The sequence below is a fragment of the Papio anubis genome, chromosome 17 (assembly GCF_008728515.1).
Source record: "Papio anubis isolate 15944 chromosome 17, Panubis1.0, whole genome shotgun sequence".
NCBI lineage: Eukaryota > Metazoa > Chordata > Mammalia > Primates > Cercopithecidae > Papio > Papio anubis.
In genome coordinates this window covers 47,880,994-47,900,570 of record NC_044992.1, presented here as the reverse complement: position 1 = coordinate 47,900,570, position 19,577 = coordinate 47,880,994, and the positions used below count along the sequence as shown (strand labels likewise).

Genomic DNA, 19,577 nt, shown 5'->3' with positions numbered 1-19,577 from the left:
GGGAGCATCTGTCAAGCCCAGGCACTCAAGACCAGCCTAGACAACACGGCAAACCCCATCTCTACAAAAAAATACACAGATCAGCCAGGCATGGTGGCATGTGCCTGTAGTCCCAGATATTTGGTAGGCTGAGGTGGGAGGATCACTTGAGCCTGGGAGGTTGAGGCTGCAGTGAGCTCTGATCATGTCACTGCACTCCGGCCTGGGGGACAAAGCGAGACCCTGTCTAGAAAAAAAAAAAAAAAAAAAAAAAAAGGAGAGAGAGTCGTAAATACCAAGCACAAAACTATAAGAAATGACAAAGGCAGGGCGCAGGAGCCATAAGTGGAAGAGAAAAGGGGAACAACATGAGATGTAGAAAAATTCTCAGAAAGCAGCTGTCTGAAACTCGATCAGACTCATCAGACTGAGGTTGTCAGTACTGAATGTAACCAAGAGAGTATAGGAGAATAAAGAAAATAAATGATGATTAGAGATGTGCAGTGACGTTTGAGAGGTTAATTTCAGTAAAATGGTGGGACCACAATTCAGAAATAAGTAAGAGGTGAAAAGTACAAGAAGCAATGCAGAAAAGTGCTATGGAAACGGACAGCCAACAGAAGGAATGCAGAAATATGAGCGATCTAGAGATAGAAAGGGAACACAGAGGCCACAGTCTAGACTCTTCACTTTACAGATGTGGAAACTGAGGCCCGAGGAGGTGACCAATTCCTTTACCTAACCTGGTTAGCAATGGAACTTAGACAGAAAACCAGTACAGATGAAATGGTAATTCAGGAAGGATAAGGATCAAAGGAACACTTTCGGTCTCCAAAGAAGATTCCCTTTAATGCCTCTGTTTTCCTTTAGGACCTCCCCTCCTTCTTCTGGTACTATGGGCACACGGTCTTGAAATTATTTTCAACATATCTGATAGAAAACTATGACTATGATACTTCATTGCTGAAGAAAACACAATGCTGATTTGGGTAAGGGAAAGAGAAATCTGTCTATCGTACTTTTTTATTCTTATAGGTATTATACATTCCTGAAGCCCAGAAGACAGGAAGGGTTACTCATACTACATTTGAAATGCATCACTATAATAATCCTGATAATACTCCACCCTGTCCAACTCCAGAGATAACAAATAACTCCACGATAACTATCCACCTACAGAAATGGACACAGTACGGTAAAGCCATTCATTAAAAAAATCACCCCATTATGGATAATTCACAATGAGCTGGCAAACACCACTTGGCTATGAGCAAAGCTCATCAAGAAACACCCTAATAATGTGTATATAAAGGCAAACCAAGCTGTTTGAGTAGCACATTCACCATCAGAGCAACACCGCAGAAACAAACGCTCCAGCCTGGACACCATGTCTGTGCGCTTTTCTTCTACCTCGAGGAGACTTGGCTCTTGCGGGGGCGCTGGCTCTGTGAGGCTCTCTAGTGGAGGAGCAGGCTTTGGGGCCGGAAACACATGCAGTGTGCCAGGCATTGGAAGTGGCTTCTCTTGTGCTTTTGGGGGCAGCTCATCTGCAGGAGGCTATGGCGGAGGTCTGGGCGGGGGAAGTGCTTCCTGTGCTGCCTTCACAGCGAATGAGCATGGCCTCCTCTCTGGCAATGAGAAGGTGACCATGCAGAACCTCAACGACCGCTTGGCCTCCTACCTGGAGAATGTTCGAGCCTTAGAGGAGGCCAACGCCGACTTGGAGCAGAAGATCAAGGGGTGGTATGAGAAATTTGGACCGGGTTCTTGCCGTGGTCTTGATCATGATTACAGCAGATACTTCCCAATTATTGACGAACTTAAGAACCAGGTAAGAAACGCCATGGCGTGAGTGTTAGCACTCCGGAGAGTGTTCAGCCACTCACAGATGCACAAACGTATAAGCTATCACAATAACGGGGCTTTGCCCTCAGCTTCTAAATTTTAGGACTTCATTTTCAATACTAAAAATAATTTCTAGTAAATTCTAATATTTGAACATGGCACATCCATCATGTGGTATTAGGTATGTGTGTAGTGTGTATGCTTTTGGTAATATTAAAATATCAAAAGCTGCCCAGTGTCTCCAGCTATATATTTATAGGCTTTCCCACAGAAAGAGCTTTTTTTAATGCTTGGGGTGGGGAATAAAAGAGACCACACCTGGTCAGGCACAGTGGTCATGCCTGGCCAACATGGTGAAACCCTGTTTCTACTAAAACGACAAAAATTAGCCCAGTGTGGTGGCACGTGCCTGTAATCCCAGCTATCTGGGAGGCTGAGGCAGGAGAATCACTTGAATCCGGGAGGTGGAGGTTGCAGTGAGCCGAGATCATGCCACTGCAGTCCAGCCTGGGCAATAAAGCAAGACTCGGTCTCAAGAAAAAAAGAGAGTGAGAGAGACCATACTTAAACTACCCATCTTCAAAAGAATCATCTGATTATTAGAGACAGATGCCAAAAATATCACTATAATTTCATAGGTAATTTCATTTCAAGGAACTTTGAAATGCGTCTTAAATATTTCCTCAATCTTAACTAACTTTTCTTTTGTCAGATAATTTCTGCAACTACCAGTAATGCCCATGTTGTCCTGCAAAATGATAATGCAAGACTAACAGCTGATGACTTCAGACTAAAGTAAGTAGAGCTGAAGATAAATAGGAAAAAAAAGTTGTCTGAGCATTTTTTCTCCTTTATTCTTCTAAGTTATTTGAGGTTGGCTCAAGTCTTTGTTCTTGTTTATTCGTGTATTTGTTTTAAACAAAATGCATATTAGAATGAGTAACTAGCTGAGCAACATATTTTACCTGGGAAATTTGAGGACTAACAAAAATGAATGTCAAAGTCATATGAGAAAGAATTTTGGCTCTTCCCATTCTCTTGCTTCAATGAAATGTATTTGTGGCGTGATAGGTGACCTCACTGAAGTTTTAAGTATTATCTTAGTAGTTTTAGCTCAAAGCTTAGTCTGAGTTGTGATGTGCCATGTCTAACGACTAATCATGAAACTTTCAAATACTTTTCTGAGGTTTGAAAATGAGCTGGCACTTCACCAGAGCGTTGAGGCGGATATCAACGGTTTGCGCAGAGTCCTGGATGAGCTGACCTTGTGCAGAACGGACCTGGAGATCCAGCTGGAAACTCTCAGTGAGGAGCTTGCTTACCTCAAGAAGAATCATGAGGAGGTAGAAGCTCCACCCGGCTGGCTCTCACAATCTCCTCCCTCCCAAATTTTAAAATTAATTTCAGATGATAAATAGAATATATTAAATTAACGTTCAAGAAGGAACCTGTCAGTTTCTCCATAAGGCTTAGATTGTTTAAGATGCTTCTGTTCATCCTCTCAAAAGAAACAAACCTCCCAAAAAGTTTCTAACCTTATAGATCTTGTCCATCTGGCTCCTTTAAAAATATTCAGGCCGGACGCGGTGGCTCACGCCTATAATCCCAACACTGTAGGAGACCCAAACTGGAGGATCGCTTGAGGCCAGGAGTTCGAGGCTGCAGTGAGCCATAATCGCACCACTGCATTCCAGCCTAGGCATCAGAGCGAGACCCTAACTCAAAAAATAAAATAAATAAAATATTCAGATCCTAATTCCGTTAAACAAATATCTTTCAGGAAATGAAAGCTCTGCAGTGCGCGGCTGGAGGCAACGTGAACGTGGAGATGAACGCGGCCCCTGGGGTAGACCTCACGGTTCTGCTGAACAACATGCGAGCTGAGTACGAAGCCCTTGCCGAGCAGAACCGCAGGGACGCGGAGGCCTGGTTCAACGAGAAGGTAAAACCATGCTTGGGTGCGCTCCGTGGGCGCCGGGCGCAGAAGCAGCCAGCAGCACCCTAACGCGGCCCCTGCCGTTCCAGAGCGCCTCGCTGCAGCAGCAGATCTCTGACGACGCTGGCGCCACCACCTCAGCCCGGAATGAGCTTACCGAAATGAAACGCACTCTTCAAACCCTTGAGATTGAACTTCAGTCCCTCTTAGCAACGGTAAGCGAAAAGTTACAAAACACATTTGCTTTAGAAATTGAGAAAAAAATAATCGAAGGTAATTTTCTTCCAACATAATTACATATTTTAGTTTTTAGCCATTAATTACAGTGCTTGACATAAGACACATTTGCATTTTGCACATGACAATCCTCTTTGCCTACAAAGTATAGCTGGATGCTAATAATTATGAAATACTAGAAATTAGCAAATACAATCAAGATACTGGAAAAAGAAAATAGTTTTGACTTTGAATCTTCTATCCTAAGTCAAAATATCAAAAAACTCTCATATGTGGAAGCCAAAAAGGTTGATCTCATAGAATTAGAGAGTGGGATAATCCTTACTGGAGCCTGGGAAGGGGATGGGGGGATAGGAAGAGGTTGGTTAAAGGATACAAAATTACAGCAGAATAGGAAGAATCAGTTCAAGTGTTCTATAGTACTGAGGATGACTATAATTAAGAATAACTTATTCTATAATTTCAAATAGTTCAAAGAGAGGATTTTGAATGTTCCCAACACACACAAAAAAATAAATGTTTGGGACCTTGGATATGCTAATTGCCCTGATTCTATCACTACACAATGTGTGTTTTGAAATATAATTATGGAACCCCATAAATATGTACAATTCTTATGTGTCCATTTAAAAAGAAAAAGAAGAAAAAATCCTACTGCTTAAAGAGAGTAAAAATACATTTGCGCCACTCCCAACTTCATCTAGCATTCCTTCTGACCACTCAATCAAGAGCACTTACAAGTTCCTTTTAAGTGGCATAAACAGAGGCAAAGTAGAGGCATGAAGATTGACTATAAAACTAAACATGTGTAATGATAATCATAACTGCTTTCATTAAGCGTTTGCCCAGCACTTCCACCCACATGTGAGTCCACAACAACCCCGGGGCACAGGGCAGGGCAGACGTTATAACTCATGTCATTATTTCCAAAAGAGGACTCTGAGATTCGACGAAGTTAAGCAATTCCCACAGTCCCACAGTTGGGTAACGAAGGCATCCAGAAGTTCTCTCCTAATTTTCTAACTCCCAAGTCGATACTTTTCCCACTATGGCTAGTAAACCACCAGAGTTTATCCACAGATGAAGCTATGAATGTACATAAAATCAAGGCTTTATATAAAAAATACTTGCAGGTGAAAGGATAAGACACGCTCATCTTCATTCCATGTAAAATTGCAGTGAGTGTTCCCTCTGAGTATCTCTATAAACCCATTCAGATTCACAAGCCAATGAACTGAACTACTCTATTTAAAGCCTAAGAAGGTAATTCTTTTCTGTGGTTTATTCTACTCATGGAACATTTATGCAGTTCACTGCAGGATGACTTTTTAATAGAAAGCTACAGTCCTCATGAGCCAAGACTGTCACATGGCTAGAAATGAGTAGCAAAGTGTAGGCGGACTTCCAGTTGTGTGGAAAGTGGCAAATTGTGCCAAACTCTACAAGCACAGGCTACATTGGTGCAGGGGAGGGATCTTTTTGTCTGTGCCCTATGAAGAGAAAATTTCATCTTTTTTTAGCACACCTGGGCATCTGAGGGACATTCAGCACCAGCTGTGTCATTCTCAAATCAAAAAGTAATATGACATTTAATAAAGGCAATAATTAATATTGAACAAATAGAATCTTTTGGGTAAATGTAATTATTTGCGTGATGTAAGGATAATTATCTTAATTATCTCTTAAATGCTTTGACTTATTCTAAAACACTGTGACCTTTTCTATTAAACCATGTCTTACCAAACTACAGAAACACTCCCTGGAGGGCTCCTTGACGGAGACCGAGAGCAACTACTGTGCGCAGCTGGCGCAGATCCAGGCTCAGATCGGGGCCCTGGAGGAGCAGCTGCACCAGGTCAGAACCGAGACTGAGGGCCAGAAGCTGGAGTATGAGCAGCTCCTCGACGTCAAGGTCCACCTGGAAAAAGAAATTGAGACCTACTGCCGCCTGATAGATGGAGAAGATGGGTCAGTATTGCTGTCATTGAGATAACAATTCATTTCTAAGGTTACTAAAAATTATTTGAAATCAATTACAAAATATCTAATGATCTAGATCACATGGAGATAACACTCTTTTAGTGTTATTTCAGAATGCAGTGAATTCCCACCTTAAATCATTATTTTTCAGTTTCCTCAGTAAAACAGAATGAAATGATTAATATAAGTGCTCTATACTTTTACAGCTCCTGTTCTAAATCAAAAGGCTATGGAGGCCCAGGAAATCAGACAAAAGGTAAACAAAAGCTGTGTTAGGTATTCAGTGTTCCTTTGTATGTGTTTCAAATGATGAGTTATTTCCTATTTATGAATTTGATAAATTCTAACAGTTTATATGTGGCATTTTAGATTCATCTAAAACCACCATTGTCAAAACAGTTGTTGAAGAAATAGATCCTCGTGGCAAAGTTCTCTCATCCAGAGTTCACACCGTGGAAGAGAAAGCCACCAAAGTCAACAACAAGAATGAACAGAGGGTGCCTTCCTGAACTCCCGCCTCTGAGAAACAATGGCCCCCAAATTAAAATACCAAAATGAAACTCATTTCCTAAATAAGGGTCCCCTTATTTTTCTGCTTTTCTTCCAATGAATTAAGACAAGTTATTTTTAGAATAGTACCATTTCTTTGGCTTTTTCTCTATGGTGGTGTTTCAATAAAAGTTCTTCCTGTTGCAAGTCATCTTCCCTGGTTCTGGCCAATCTTTGCATTTTAGATATACCTTCCAATGGGTGCTGAATTTTGTCTTTAATTTCTTCTGTTTAATTCAATGGTCTTCACAAGTTGGAAGTAAGTTTAACATGAAAACTAGTTGGAGTCTTTTTCACTTCTCTGTAAAATTTTGTCTCCCTTGTCTCAGTACGAAAAGTACTTACTGAGCACACACTATATGCCAGATAACGAGGATAAAACAGTTAATAAGATCCAGTCCCTGAGGTCAATATGCTCATAGACATAGAAATAAGAAACCGAAGAATCAGAAACAACCTTAAACATAAAGGAAAGGCTATAAGTGGTGATATTTGAAGGTAGAAGGGGAAAAAGAGAGCCGTGAGGATAAGGGTAAGAGGAGAATTCCAGCGGGTGTCTAATTCATAATCTTGATCACTCCACCATAAGGGTAGGAATTCACAAGTTCTCTACTTCATTTTTGCCATCCAAGACTGCAGAGCCATGTGGCTCTCAAGTCAAATGTAAGTTTTAGTGCAATAATTTCAGCACCTACCATTAATGAACCTATTTCAAGGCTGGGAGTGGGAGGAGGTTAAACTCAGCAGAAAACCCTCCAGAGGTTTATTTGTGGGTGAGAGATTTGGCTCCCCCTCACCAACCCCATAACAAAAACAGCCCGTTTTTCTCTGGAACCAGTATCCTGTTACTGAACTCTGTAGAACTGGTTCAGTCCAGCTGAAACACAGTCACTTTCGGGCCGTCTTTCCTCCTCTCTTTCCCACATGCATGTAGTAATACCTAGGTGAATGTAAGGCAGATACCCTCTCACTTAACTTTTTAATTAACCAGTCCTCGCATCATATACACTCATATCAAAATTAGGAAAAGGAAACATCCTACCACATAAGAGTTGAAAACTTACATTCACACAAAAACCTGTGCACAGATGTTTAGAGCCGCTTTATTCATAAAGGCAAAACTTGGAAGCAACTAAGATGTCCTTGAGTAGGCGAATGGATAAATATACTGTGGTACAACTAGACAATAGAATGTTATTCAGTGCTAAAAAGCGATGCGCTATCAAGCCATGAAAAGACACAGAGGAAACTTAAACGTATATTACTAAGTGAGAGAAGCCACTCTGAAAAGGCTGCATACTGTATGACCCCAACTATATGACATTCTGTACAAGGCGAAACTATGGAGATAGTAAAAAGATCAGTGGCTGCCAGAAATGGAAGGAGAGGGATGCAGAGGCAGAACACAGAGGATTTTTAAGGCTGTGAAAATACTCTGGATAATACCATAAGAATGGATACATGTCATTATACATTTTCCAAACCCGTAGAATGTACAACACTTAAGAGTAAACCGTAATACTAAAAAGTCTTTAATTAATTAATTTTTTTTTTTTTTGAGTTAGTCTCACTCTGTTGTCCAGGCTGGAGTGCAGTGGCACCATCTTGGCTCACTGCAAGCTCCGCCTTCCGGTTCACGCCATTCTGCTGCCTCAGCTTCCCGAGTAGCTGGGATTACAGGCATCCACCACGAGGCCCAGCTAATTTTTTTGTATTTTCAGTAGAGACGGGGTTGCACCGTGTTAGCCAGGATGGTCTCGATCCCCTGACCTCGTGATCTGCCTGCCTCGGCCTCCCAAAGTGCTGGGATTACAGGCGTCAGCCACCGAATACTTAGCTCAGATTTCACAGTATTTGAGACGCCTGACCACCAACTCACCATAATTCAGGGAATAAATTCTTTCTGCTAAAACCAGGCCGATATTCAAGACCTTTAAATATGACTTCCAGGAAAGAGTCAATAATGATTGATAACCAGCACTTACTAGGTGCTAGACTCTGTTCAAAGCATCATTTATTCCTCACGACAACCCTATGAGGTAGGTACTGTTATCGTCCTCGTTTTACAGATAAGGAAACTGAGGCAGAGACTGGATGAGTAATTTGCCTAAGATCACACAGCTAATAACAGGAAGTGCTGAAATGTGTAAACCACACAGAATGGCTCAGAGTCTGGTGCTCACCACGACATAATACCATGCTAGTGAGAACCTTATGACTCCACTTTCCTTCTAGCAAGAGAAGGGATAAAGAAACTACGTGCATGCTCACTCCAGTCGGTCTGACATTAGCAGAGACATCAGTATCTCCTTCTTTCCAAACCAAACGAGGGAAGCCATTTTGTGGAAGGACTTAGTATACCAGAATCTGATTCTCAGAAAACAAAACCAAAAACAAAACAAAACAAAACCAAAAACTAGGAATCTAGTGACAAAACAAACCTCATTCAAGTTCAAGAAAAAGGGTTATCTAACAGAAATATGGAATGTGAATTTTAAACAACAGCGTACTTTAAACAATAAATCTATTGGGGGAAAATTAGCATACGATCATCAGAATAAGATAATGTAATGAAAAACTTTATCCTGAAATAAGGAGACAGCAACACTGCATAAAGCTTAATTCGATTCATTTTGAATACCTAAAATACGTATGCACATCATGTAATGTTCTACTACCTAGTAGATTATTAAGAAATGATCAATTATATACATCCAAATACCACTTTTTTGCCATGAATAAAATAATCCATCTCGGGGAAAAAATGTATAGACTGAAGTGGTCCAGAGAATTTGTTAAATCTATTCTCCACTTCCAGAAAGAACTAGAGCATACCTACATTTTAAAAATAAGTATTAGTTTAGAGGAAAATCTATGATTAAAATAATTTAAGAGACCTACTCACATGAGTAAATAGGCGACAACGTTTCAAGAAGGAGTTAAGCATCATACATTCCAGTCCTGCTTTGATACGGAAATGCTTTGTGGCCACTTAGCTTCAGAGACAACTCATCTCCAAAATGGTCCTAATAATATGTGTTTAACTTATTTCACAAAAGATAATTTGTATTTGTAAAGTATCTAGAGATAAATAGATTATGTTAATACTACTTTGAAATCTCATAATAACTCATCTAAGAAACTCAAGCTTTATAAACCATTAAACTGACAATGTTCTCTGTTTTTCTCGTTTTATTCCTGGGAAAAATGAGCAAAAGATTAAAAATTTGACCAGGTCACAACAAAACCAGTAAAAAGTCTCTAAATAGGAACTGTATCTAGGTTATCATGCACTGTTTTAAACCTAAGCTGATGGTCCAGTTATAGCTTTGTATTTACTATTTATTTTTAAATATTTTTGATTTAGAAAATCCATGCAGTCCACTAAATGTTACATACGTTTTAGTGACAATAATGTTGGATGTTTTCCAAAGTATTCAGTATCTACAACATTGAAAAATATCATTCGGAAAAAAATTACTGTTTCAAAACTAAACCCATAATTAGTTAACCAATCAATTTGTATCGTTATAGGTGATAGAGACTTTACCCTGTCTGACATGTCTACTTTATTATAATAATTTAAACAATTAACATTTAAAAATGTTTGTGCCTCTCGAACTGTCTTATAGTCATTCATGATTGGAACTGCTCAACATTCATTTGAGACTGTTCGATGCTATTATTTTCATTTGCCCAGTAGGGAAATGATCCAAGCCTGGATAACTTTCCAGGGCATCAAGGCAAGAGAATAAAGAGTACTTCCCTGTGATAACTTATCTTCTCTCTAGGGTACCATAAGTACTGGTTTTCTAGGTAATTATGAAAATACCTCCCTCCTTATATATTTTACTCCTTGCTAATCAATATGATGCTCACTTCTCAAAATAATTCCTAATGTCTTAAATACATACATTTAAACTAAAAGACAGTAAACACTATTTAGGGGTAGGGAAGTGAACAATTTGGAGACTCTTAGTTGAATTGATATCCTACTCCTGCCTGGACTGAACCAAGAAATCTCAATCAAAATAATTCTCCACCACGATGACATATTCATGAATTATATTGAAATTAATAATAAGCAAGACTGCAGGATTTCTGTTACTTCAGTTCTCAATTCAAGAAATGGTAGATTTCTTTTAAAATCTCCCACTACCAAAAGATCAATAGATGCTGAGATTCTCTGGTGTCAAGAAGAAGGAAAACACACACCCAGACACCCAGTGCAGTGGCTTACACCTGTAATGCTGGCTACAGGAGGCTGAGCTGGGTGAGGCTGAGGATCCGAGGCTGAGGATCACTGGAGGCCAGGAGTTCAAGACCAGCCTGGGAAACATAGCGAGACCACATCTCTTAAAAAAAGGAAAAAAGAAAAATAAAAGAAACAAAGAAAGGAAGAAAGGAGGCACTCAACGAAGTGGGAATACTAGAAATACTCTATGAGCATTAACAGGACAAAAGTAGGAGACATTTCTCATTGGAATTATTAATTCTTTGTTATATGTGACGGGGAGACTCTAGATTCTATTAATATTCCAGTGGTCAAAAAGATGCATATTTAGTCATATTTAATTTTGGCCTTTGAGGCTATGATTTAGTTTTACTTCACCTGGCACCATTTTTATATATAAAAAATATCCTTGGGGCACCTTTCCACCTACAGACTGGACGCTGTTAAAAATCACCCAATTGTGAAAAACAACAATTAGGATGCAAGTAAATTTTATTACAGACTGGCATAGTCAAGACTGAAATGACCCAGTGAATCCTATAAAAGGCCAAGGGAGCTAACGTGTGTGGAAGGTGAACTCTGGCTTTGCTCCTCTCTTTGGCAAGGGGTTGCCCGTCTGTGCTGCCGCCATGTCTTTTCGACTTTCTGGTGGATCCAGGCGGATCTGCTCGCGAACTGGATCTGGTAGGCTGTCCGGTGGAGGAACAGGCTTTGTGGCTGGGAATGTGTGTGTTGGGTCGGGAGCAGGAAGCAGCTTTTCTTGTACTCTTGGGGGCATCTCTTCTGGAGGAAGCTTCTGCAGTAGTGGTGGAGGGTTGGGAAGTGGTGCCTGTACTGGTTTTCTTGGCAATGAGCACAGCCTCCTCTCTGGGAATGAAAAGGTGACCATGCAGAATCTCAATGACCGCCTGGCATCCTACCTGGACCATGTGCGTGCTCTGGAGGAGGCCAACGCAGACCTGGAGCAGAAGATCAAGGGCTGGTATGAGAAATGTGAGCCTGGCTCTTTCCGGGGACACAATCATGACTATAGCAGATACTTCTCAGTCATTGAAGATCTTAAAAGGCAGGTAAGAAATAGGGATTTGCATACTTTTACTACAGACTTTGTGTCTGGATAATTTAAAGAAGAGAAAATATAAAATGTGTTTAACAAATTTATGTGATGTAGGATTTGTTCACTCGGTATTTCCAGTGCTAAGTGCAGTACCTGGCAATAAAATCTTGTAGAATTAAATAATGAAAAAGAAATCATTTCAAAACAGATATATTCACTTTGTTTTTCTTATATTTAGCTCATACCATTTTTATCAAAAGTAATAAAAGTACCTATGTGGCACTTAAGTTTCATCATACAAACTTTTATCAAAAGTAATAAAAGTATCTATGTGGCACTTAAGCTCTGGATGCTTATTATCTGAAGAAAATCCAGATTTCTTTAACATAGAAAAAAGATACTAAAACAGATGTTTGACAGATTAAGAAGATATAAAATCACACTGAAATCTGGAGCCTCCTTTGACTTTTGGTAATCAACATTTTTCATAATCTTCCCTATTTAGATTATTTCTGCAACCACCTGCAACGCCAGCATTGTTCTACAAAATGACAATGCCAGACTGACCGCAGATGACTTCAGGCTGAAGTAGGTGAAAACAAACTAATTAATTATATGAATAAAAGTTAAAATATTACAGTTGGATTAAGGAATATATATTTTGCTTTGAAAACCAAAATGTTTTTCTAAAGTCAGACTAGATAAATAAAGAAATTGAATTAAATACACCCTTATAAAAAGAGCTATCATGGTTGGACACAGTAGCTCATGCCTGTAACCCCAGCACCTTGGGAGGCCAAGACAGGCGGATCACTTGAGGTCAGGAGTTCAAGACCAGCCTGGCCAACAGGGGAAGACCCCGTCTCTACTAAAAGTATACACACAAAAACATAGTCAGGCATGGTGGCGCACTCCTGTATTCCCAGCTACTCGGGAGGCTGAGACATGAGAATCCACTTGAACCTGGAAGGCGGAGGTTGAGTGAGCTGAGATGGGGCCACTGCACTTCAGCCTGGGTGACAGAGTCAGACTATCTCAAAAGCAAACAACAACAAAAAAAAGAGCTATTACATTTTTTAAAATCTAAAATCTAGCAATATTGTATTTAATTGTTAAGCGCATTGGATGACAAAAATCAACTCTGAAGAAATAACATCCCCAAAATACAATTCATGAATTGTTAGGTATCTCAAACCATTTTAGCAGTTTGCCATTGCAAGAAGCTTCAGAAGCATGTAGAGAACATCATGTCTTTCAGCATATGAAATGCCTTAAAAAGTTGTGCTTTGCACCTGCCTATGATGACAACTCCCAGGTGCCTTACTAATCTTTCAGGTATGAAAATGAGCTGGCTCTGCACCACAGTGTTGAGGCTGACACCAATGGTCTTCGCAGAGTGTTGGATGAGCTGACCCTCTGTACAACCGACCTGGAGATACAGTGTGAGACCCTCAGTGAGGAATTGACCTACCTCAAAAAAAATCACGAGGAGGTAAGGAAGCCTGCAGAGTGGCTTCATATAGTGTCCAATTTCCTTCTTCAAGTCCACTGTTCATTTCATAGCAGGGCATGAACATCAATCAAAATCCTCCACTGAGGGTGAATACCAATCCGTTTTCTAGGAGATGGAAGTCTTGCAGTGTACAGCTGGGGGGAATGTGAACGTGGAGATGAATGCAACCCCAGGAGTGGACCTAACTCTCCTGTTAAACAACATGAGGGCTGAGTATGAGGCCTTGGCTGAGCAGAACTGCAAAGATGCTGAAGCCTGGTTCAACGAGAGGGTAGGTCTATGGCAAATTACAAAGGGCTTGCTCAGGAGACAATCAGGCCGGTCACTAACCCTTTCGACAACTACACTTCAGAGTGCAACACTGCAACAACAGATTTCCAATGATGAGGGAGCAGCCACAGCAGCCAGAAATGAGCTGACCGAAGTGAAACGCAACCTGCAAACCCTGGAAATAGAACTTCAGTCCCTCATGGCTGTGGTATGTAGGAATCACCATTGAATTGAATCTATGTGTGAATATGTATAAGTCAATACAGATATAAAAATGTATATAACACCAAGTACGTATAACCATTTACATATGACTAAAAGTATAAAATATATTAAATATCAAGAATTCTGTCCCTAAATTCACCAATTCCAAAACTTGAAAAAATGCCTTTTTACAATAGAGGAATTTTTTTTTAAATCTTGCAAATGTTGATTTTCAATTAAAAATATTCAGACCTTATACAAATAATTATTTCTACCTTGAGAATATTTAAAATATGATCATGCTGGTCAAGCACAGTGGCTCATGCCTGTAATCCCAGCACTTTGGGAGGCCAAGGCAGGTGGCTCACTTGAGGTCAGGAGTTCAAGACCAGCCTGGCCAACATGGTGAAACCCCATCTCTACTAAAAATATAAAAATTAGCTGGGTGTGGTGGTAGGCACCTGTAATCCCACATACTCAGGAGGCTGAGGCAGGAGAATCACTTGAACCTAAGAAGAGAGGTTGCAGTGAGCCAAGATCGTGCCACTGCACTCAGCCTGGGTGACAGAGCAAGATACCATCTCAAAAAAGTAAATAAAATAATGTAAAATGTCCATGCCATTTCTCTTTTACACAATGAAGCTTTGCTTTGTTTGTCTTTCAGAAACATTCCTATGAATGCTCCTTGGCTGAGACTGAAGAAAATTACTGCAATCAACTCCAGCAAATTCAGAATCAGATCGGGGTGATCGAGGAACAACTGCAACAGATTCGAACAGAAACAGAAGGCCAGAAGCTGGAGTATGAACAGCTTCTTGATGTAAAAATCTTTTTAGAAAAAGAAATTGAAATTTACTGCAACTTACTAGATGGAGAAGAAAGGTAAATATTAACTTGCAGGAAAAAAAAAAGTCTCCCATCAACTAGGTTTTCTCACAGTATAGGTATGCCAATATTGCATCCTAGAATTTCCTACTCTAGAGATCACATATATTTATCCTCAGGAATGTATATTATTGCAGCCAAGTGAAATTAAAACATGCAGAAATTTGAAAATCAAATTTCTAAGTATGTAAAAATATTTGTATGTATAATAATATAAAGGTCATTTAAGTATAGAATATTTAACAATTCCCGTACTCCAATTCAAGGGGAAACGTGCTTTCTGTGATTTAGTGTGTAAGCACATTTCTTATAAATAACTCACTCTCTTTTCTTATCACTTCACTAGTTACCCCACATGTACCTTGTATTAAAGGTGAGCGATGAAGATATAGGAAGAATTAATTGGAGAAGCACCATAGTTTCTTAGTCAATAGCAACAGCCCTGGAATTGCAGCCCTAGCTGTGAATCAAATACTGGGTGAATTACAAGCGCATTGTTTAACCTTTCAAATGCAGTTTCCTCGTTGGTGAAATTGTGATAACGCCAAAACCATACTTGTAACAAGTCTTAACTATAATGTCTCCCTACGTAGCATACACAGAAAAGGTATCTGGTAATCACTGCCTATTACTAAATGCTTGCCCATGGCCGCATAGTGAGGAGGTAAGGTCTTGCACACTACAAGGCCCATCAGCCTTCTGCAGCCTATTCTCACAGGAACCCAACAGTGATTGCTCCCTCCTCAGAACAAAGCACTCATTATACCACTCACTTTTCACTTAATTTACAGCACTTTTCAAGTTATAGGTAATTTTTAGCATGTGTATAATTTTTTCCAACCGTAAAAACTGTGTCTTGGTCCTATATTTTCTGCAGCACCTAGCCCAGCAACACTTTCTTCACGGTAGGCACTCCAAACACATTCATTGGCCAGCTGATTGAAAAGTCAGAGTGAGAAATATTGCTAGATGAAAGAGGTAATATCTGGTCATGAGAAAATTTCTATTCATAAACATCCATTTCATCTCTTCTTTCACTATGTTGAAGTCATGAAAAGCTTACTAGTGTCCCTTAAGTATATGAGGAATTTGAATCTTGTTGAAACTAGAATTCCAAAATGCTTATTTCCAATTTAGAGGTATTTATAAGCTCACTAAGGAAAGAAAAAAATGCAATAATTTACTCTTCTCTTCACAGAAAAAGCAAATCCACATGTTACAAATCAAAAGGATGCAGGCCTGTGAATTCTGGAAATCAAGGCAAAGGTATAGATGTTTTTTTTACCTAGTGTAACTCCTTAAACTCCATCAATTGTGTTAACTAAGTTATTTATTTGTTAACTAAATAAAATTTGTTTTTAAGTTTACTTGTGGTGAATAAAGGCATGAGGGGTCATTATTATAGTTCTTAACATTTGTATTTTATATTGCTGTAGAACAACAGATGTGGTCAAATTATGAAATTACTGAGTGAGGAATTAATCCCACAACATATTTCTTACCTGGAATGTATTATCTTTCATAGTTTCAATACTTTGATAAAAGAGCTACTTTATCTTAAACCACAAAAATAGGGCAAGCTGGTATTTAAAAGAAGACATTACTTGCAGCCAGCCTTTACTGCCTGATACTTAGATTGTTTTAATCCATGTTTAATTTATGTTTTCAAACAGCCATTGCTCTAAAAACAAATATAAGAGAGATAGTCCAGGTTCTTGCTAAACACTGACTTCAAACACAGTATTATATATCAATTTACTGCAGACTTGCAAAAAACATTTTAAAAAAGCAAACATTTTTTAAAAGGTGCGGTGGCTCATGCCTGTAATCCCAGCATTTTGGGAAGCCAAGGCAGGTGGATCACTTGAGGTCAGGAGTTTGAGACCAGCCTGGTCAACAGGGTGAAACTGCATCTCTACTAAAAATACAAAACTTAGCCAGGCGTGGTGGCAGGCACCTGTAATCCCAGCCACTTGGGAGGCTGAGGCAGAAGAATCGCTTGAACCTGGGAGGGAGAGGCTGCAGTGAGCCAAGATCATGTCACTGCACTCCAGCCTGGGTGACAGAGTGAGACTCCTCAAAAAACAAACAAACAAACCAAAAGCATACCTGTTATGGCTAAATATTTTTCAACCTGTTAAAAAATGACCACTAACGTTTTATTTGTTTTATTTCAGACTCAGCAAAAGAAACTATTGTCAAAACAGTGGTTGAGGAACTGGATCAAATAGGCAGTGTCCTTTCACTGAGAGTCCACTCAGTTGAAGAAAAGTCCTCTAAAATAAGCAACATTACAGTAGAGCAACGAGTACCTTCTAAAGCACCATAAGGAGGAAAACTTATTGAAAGAAAGAAAGAAAGAAAGAAAGAAAGCCAGCCAGCCTGCCTTTGCAAAAGCCCTACTGATTAAATAACCTAAGGAAATTATTCATTTCTGTTCTTAAAGATAAAAGGGCTAGAATTTGTTCTCCTTCTCTTCCTTTTCTCACGTTCTATGCATGTAATCCTTTTCCAGAGAAGAAAAATCCTGCTCTGTCCCTAATTTTTGTTTTATTTTGGGGGTCTTTTTTGACATTTCATTAAAAATTCTTCTGTTGCAAGTTATTTTTAAATATCTGGTTCTTATTAATTTCTAAAGTTGATCCCAATGTGACAATACTAAGGACCTGCTAATAAAATAATGTGTTTCATTTCATAGTCACAGTTACCTCAATTAATAACAGAATAAGGTGTCAAGAGCACTAGCACTAATATCTGGTCCCAAATCTGTCCCTGGTTAACGATGTGAATAACTTGATCTTTTTGTGTTTGAACGTCTATGGACATAAAATAAGGAGATAATACCCACTGATCACTAGGACTTGTTTACCCTTGCAATACCTCGCCTGGGTGATCAGCAAATGTTTGTTGTAAAATCTGAACCTGGAAAGCTATTTTTCCATTTTCCAGCACATACATCTCTCTGCCCCTACCATGGTGATGACTAAGCAAATTTAGAACTCAAGCCTGGGGTGGTTCTAAATCTTGCTCATATTCTCCTGCACACAAAATTCTGCCTGACATCCTTACTAAATTATTTTGGAAAGTGCCACTGGGATTGGAAAGCAGCAAAGTTCTAGGCTAAAGAGGTTTTTTTCAGCTGGGGTGGAATGAGGCAGTGACCTCTATAACCACCTAGATTTCCAACTTGCATGGCAGAGCATCATTGAAGGGTTTTAATCAACTGGCATATAGACAATGTGGGATTCAAAATGACCCATGAAGACTGAACTGCACCATTTCAGTGTGCTAAACCCTGTGAGGTTGTATTCTACAAGTCTCAAATATAAGCTTGGTCACCATTATTTCCTGCTTCCACATAAGGTAGTTGACCTTAGCCTAATGATGCTTTCTGGAGAGGTAGATACAGCTGAAAGTTACCTTTGTCAGGGTCTTCTTGTGATGAATGGTGCCAACCATGATGACAAAGGCCATATTTCAATGTTATAGAGTTAGATTAAGTCTGTTTAGAAGCACTTTCAATTGCAGAACTATAGTGACAATATCTTAAATTTACTGAGTGTGTTTTAACTCACTTTACATGCATTAACCAATTTAATTTTCATAAATGCTTATGAGGTAGGTGTTTTATCATCTTTATATTATATATGAGGAAAGCAGAGTCTCAGAGATTAAGGAATTTCTCCAGGGCTACACAGCTGACGTGTACCGGGGCTTAGATGCAAATCCAGATCTCCTTCTCTGCCATGGTGATTTGAGTTCCATTGATCAGAACAAAAATAAGCATAGGAATTCACTGTTTTCACACTAAGATTCCACTGCCACCCAAGAGGGACCACAATCAGGCAGACTTTTATGTGCATGACTATCAATGATACAATGAAAGCCAGGAGTATGGCTTTCAGTGCAGTGGCCTTCTTGTAACATGAAACAAGCATGCTTGTAACCTGACTACAAATCCCTCAAGTATCTATGCCTACAGTATGCCTGCTGCATTCTACAGTGTATAGCACGCCTACAGTATGCCTACAGTATGCTGAAAGATGCCTACAGTATGCCTGCAGTATATCTACATTATGCCTACAGATACCTACAGCATCCCTACAGAAAGCCTACAGCCTGCCTACAGTATGTGTACAGTCTTTTCCTATCTGCTAGTTACCCACCTCCAGCTCCTCTCCCAGCACCTCCCTTCTCTGTCCCCATATTTATTAAACCCTGGTTACTGGATGCCCCCTCCCTTCTGCTACAGTTTCCGTCACTATGCTTCATTACTCTCTCATTCTGACTGGTAAGGTCACTCAGAGGCTCTATCCCCCAGGAATTAAAGGAGTAAAATCACATTATCAGCTCTCTCAAGACACTTGCTTAACTCACCATTTTACAAACACAGTGTTGACTCTCTTTCTCTTGTGCCGCCAGTAATATTCTCTCTTTCTTATTCCCAACAGAGGTCCTATTCTTTCCAAGAACAACCGGGCTAACTTCCATTTTTCTATATCCACTCTTTCTACTTAAATAGATTTGCCTATCTACATAAGACTGATTTGCACCTAATACAAGCATAACTCATGACTCCAAAATACATGCTGTTGATGAATCAACCATACTTCTTGAAATGAAGGCTGGAAAGTTTGAGTACTTAGCTTTGTTTCCAAAAAGATAGTATTAGCAAAAAAAAATGTAAAAGGTGAAAAGCTGTCACCAACACTTGACAAGTCCCAAAAATTTTATGGGACATCCTTATTTGTGAGCTACCAATTGTGAAACTAAAGACAAGATAAAAAGAAACCCACATGTAGAAAAATCATAATAAAACCACAAAATCACAAACAAAAGATCTTAAAAATCAGTCACAAGGGAAAATAATGATTACTTTCAAATGAGT

At 39.4% G+C, this 19,577-nt stretch overlaps 2 protein-coding genes across 2 annotated transcripts; both read left to right on the top strand.

The window, feature by feature from the left end:
• Positions 1–1,336: 1,336 nt before the first annotated feature.
• On the top strand, positions 1,337–6,677 carry KRT27 (keratin 27). The gene is made up of 8 exons (XM_003912983.5): positions 1,337–1,810; positions 2,537–2,619; positions 3,011–3,167; positions 3,605–3,766; positions 3,850–3,975; positions 5,748–5,965; positions 6,184–6,233; positions 6,347–6,677. Exons 1-8 carry the CDS (start codon positions 1,367–1,369, stop codon positions 6,484–6,486), a joined length of 1,380 nt encoding a protein of 459 aa, XP_003913032.1. The 5' UTR covers positions 1,337–1,366; the 3' UTR covers positions 6,487–6,677.
• Positions 6,678–8,261: 1,584 nt separating this feature from the next.
• KRT26 (keratin 26) lies at positions 8,262–17,999 on the top strand. Its single transcript, XM_021929169.2, has 7 exons — positions 8,262–11,830; positions 12,323–12,405; positions 13,153–13,309; positions 13,440–13,808; positions 14,469–14,686; positions 15,888–15,955; positions 16,867–17,999. Exons 1-7 carry the CDS (start codon positions 11,390–11,392, stop codon positions 17,016–17,018), a joined length of 1,488 nt encoding a protein of 495 aa, XP_021784861.2. The 5' UTR covers positions 8,262–11,389; the 3' UTR covers positions 17,019–17,999.
• Positions 18,000–19,577: the final 1,578 nt, after the last annotated feature.

Bases quoted from the DNA above. Each gene is read 5' to 3' on its own strand.
- KRT27 (XM_003912983.5), top strand. From the start codon at position 1,367: ATGTCTGTGCGCTTTTCTTCTACCTCGAGGAGACTTGGCTCTTGCGGG. The intron at 5,966-6,183 runs GTCAGTATTGCT...ATACTTTTACAG, and splicing joins CTGATAGATGGAGAAGATGG to CTCCTGTTCTAAATCAAAAG. The intron at 6,234-6,346 runs GTAAACAAAAGC...GTGGCATTTTAG, and splicing joins CCCAGGAAATCAGACAAAAG to ATTCATCTAAAACCACCATT.
- KRT26 (XM_021929169.2), top strand. From the start codon at position 11,390: ATGTCTTTTCGACTTTCTGGTGGATCCAGGCGGATCTGCTCGCGAACT. The intron at 11,831-12,322 runs GTAAGAAATAGG...TTCCCTATTTAG, and splicing joins TTGAAGATCTTAAAAGGCAG to ATTATTTCTGCAACCACCTG. The intron at 12,406-13,152 runs GTAGGTGAAAAC...CTAATCTTTCAG, and splicing joins GCAGATGACTTCAGGCTGAA to GTATGAAAATGAGCTGGCTC.